The 2,734-nt window shown below is 46.7% G+C and overlaps 1 protein-coding gene across 4 annotated transcripts in view; it reads left to right on the top strand.

Moving 5' to 3' along the window:
- The window catches only part of dact3a (dishevelled-binding antagonist of beta-catenin 3a), a 12,477-nt gene extending 10,472 nt beyond the window's left edge, over window positions 1-2,005 (top strand). For 2 of the 4 annotated variants that reach the window (XM_079860722.1, XM_079860724.1), the window contains one exon: window positions 122-2,005. In XM_079860722.1, the coding sequence (XP_079716848.1) occupies window positions 122-1,038 (917 nt within the window). In that variant the 3' untranslated portion in view covers window positions 1,039-2,005. The remainder of the gene's footprint in view (window positions 1-121) is intronic. The other 2 variants (XM_079860725.1, XM_079860723.1) reach the window with 1 other exon arrangement.
- The last annotated feature ends 729 nt before the right edge of the window (window positions 2,006-2,734 follow it).

Genomic DNA, 2,734 nt, shown 5'->3' with positions numbered 1-2,734 from the left:
TGACTCACAGCCGGACTATATCGGGTCTATAGTTAATCTAGATGGTGAAATGATGACTATTGTGTGCTGGGCTGTCAGTGTGTCGGTCTGTAGGTGATGTGTGTGTTTCCCTCTTTCCCAGCAGCCTCTCCTGCGCTGGAGGGCGTGAGTGAAGACGAGCCGTGGGTCTGGCCCGATGAAGAGCCCAGCGCCGAGGACTACAGACAGGCTCAGCGTGTGGAGACGTACATCATCGGGCTAATCCAGCGCCGCTCGCCTCATGCTAGACCCAGCAAACCTCCGCGCACTAGCATGGGTCCCGAGACCAGGGTGATCCGGCAGAGTAGCATTAGCCGGGCCGGGATTCGCTCCACATCTCTGGATTTTCCCAGCAGCAGCGAAGCGGAATCCCCACAGCATGTCTACACACACACACACTCCTCCGACGAGCTGGTGAACGCGCAGTACATCCCAGCGCAGCCGTGCCGCGCTCTAGCGCACAAACCCGAGAGGAAGCCGAAGAAGTGCCGTTTCACGGAGGACAAGATCGTGGCGAAGAAACCCGGGAGAAAAACCTGCCGCGCACAATCCGAGAACAACCTCGAGCGCAAATACAACACGGCGGAGAGGAACGTCACGGCTAAAACACGGCGCGGATCCGCTCACGCTCACCGGCGCTGGCGCTCCACGCTAGAACTGAGTCAGGACGAAGCCGAGCAGCCAATCAGACGCTCCCGTAAGCCTCGTGTGTACCGAGTCGAGTCCGAGTCGAGTCTGAGCGAGGCCGAGTCGCGCGGGTCCAGCTCGCGGTCCAGCGACTCTGACGGGAGTGGCGGATTGGTCTGGCCACAGCAGCTGGCTCCGCCCACTCAGCCTGGAAACAGCAGCGGATTAGTCTGGCCACAGCAACTGGCTCCGCCCACTCTGCTGGCTCCGCCCACTCAGCCTGGAAACGCCCTGCAGCCCAAAGCCTTCGTGAAGATCAAGGCGTCGCACGCGCTCAAGAAGAAGATCCTGAGGTTCAGAACTGGGTCCCTTAAAGTCATGACCACCGTATGAGACACACACACACACACACACACACACGTTTACTTAGCTATCTAAATGGGGACTCTCCATAGACGTAATGGTTTTATACTGTCCAAACTGTTTATTCTGTCTCCTTACACTAACCCCGACCCCTAAACCTACCCATCACACACACACACACACACACACACAGGTTTGTTTAGCTATACTTGTGAGGACTCTCCATAGACGTAATGGTTTTATACCGTCCAAACTGTATATTCTGTCCCCTTATACTAACCCGACCCCTATTTTTATCATTTTTATTCGGTTTTTTTTTTTCTTTTTCTTTTCTTGAATCCATACATTTCCTGGAGAAGCAACATGTAACAAATGTATTTTTCAGGGTAAACCCCTTGAGATGCATCAAAGAGGTCCTACTGTAATACACAAAAATAGATAACACAAGACAAAACAATAACAACAATAATCACCTCATTCAAAACAGCAAACACACCACTAGGGCTGTGCGATATAGCTAAACAATGATCACGATATCATGTTTCATATCGTTCGGTATCGATAATTATTGACATTTTTTATAACCTTTTCTTTTAAAGACAAGTAGAAAAGTTTGAATTTAAATCACTGATTTTTTTATTTATCCACATTATTAAGGCAAACAACAAATTATATTAGTTTTAGCAGTCAAAGAGTAGGGGTTTGATGGTTCACAAAATTCACGGTTGGGTTTGATAAGATACAGTGGTGTCACGGTTCTGTACGTTTTCAATACAGCAAAAAGAAAGAAATGCCAGAGAAATTTCCTTGATTTAAAAAAAAAATATTTTTTATTAAAAGTGACTCAAACTGAGTGTGAAGCACTAAATAATGAGTAGCATTTTAGCCCACTAACCCTAACACATCCGCGCCTTCCACACGTTTTTAGATGCGATATGAAAACAGCCCCTAAGATCTATGGGCGATGCGCGCGCATTTTAATAAAAAAATATGAAAATATGAAAAAAAAAAAAAACAATTTACCGACAATGGTGTTCCGTCTATAAATACCGATACCGTTTTATCGCCCAGCCCTACACACCACTACTAAACCTACCCATCACACACACAAACACACACTTATCTGACTCCAAAACCTACCCATCACACACACACACACACACACTAACCTGACTCCTAAACCTACCCATCACACACACACACACACACACACACACACTAACCTGACTCCTAAACCTACCCATCACACACACACACTAACCTGACTCCTAAACCTACCCATCACACACACACACACACACACACACACACACACACTAACCTGACTCCTAAACCTACCCATCACACACACACACACACACACACACACACACACACTAACCTGACTCCTAAACCTACCCATCACACACACACACACACACACACACTAACCTGATTCCTAAACCTACCCATCACACACACACACACACACACACACACACACACACACTAACCTGACTCCTAAACCTACCCATCACACAACTTTCTGCATTTTTACTTTTTAATTACTTTATTTTTATACCAGATTTGCAAATGAGGACGTCCCTAAAGGAGGTTTTGGAGATTTTGTCAGGTTTTGGTCACTTCTGGGTACAAATTTGTCCCCAAAATATAGTTAAGTAGGTACACACACACATACACACACACACACACACACACACATATATATATACAGTGGGGAGAACAA

The sequence above is a fragment of the Squalius cephalus genome (genome assembly GCF_949319135.1).
Source record: "Squalius cephalus genome assembly, chromosome: 24".
Taxonomy (NCBI): domain Eukaryota; kingdom Metazoa; phylum Chordata; class Actinopteri; order Cypriniformes; family Leuciscidae; genus Squalius; species Squalius cephalus.
Note: the sequence above shows the minus strand (reverse complement) of the source record. Positions and strands in the feature narration are given on the sequence as shown.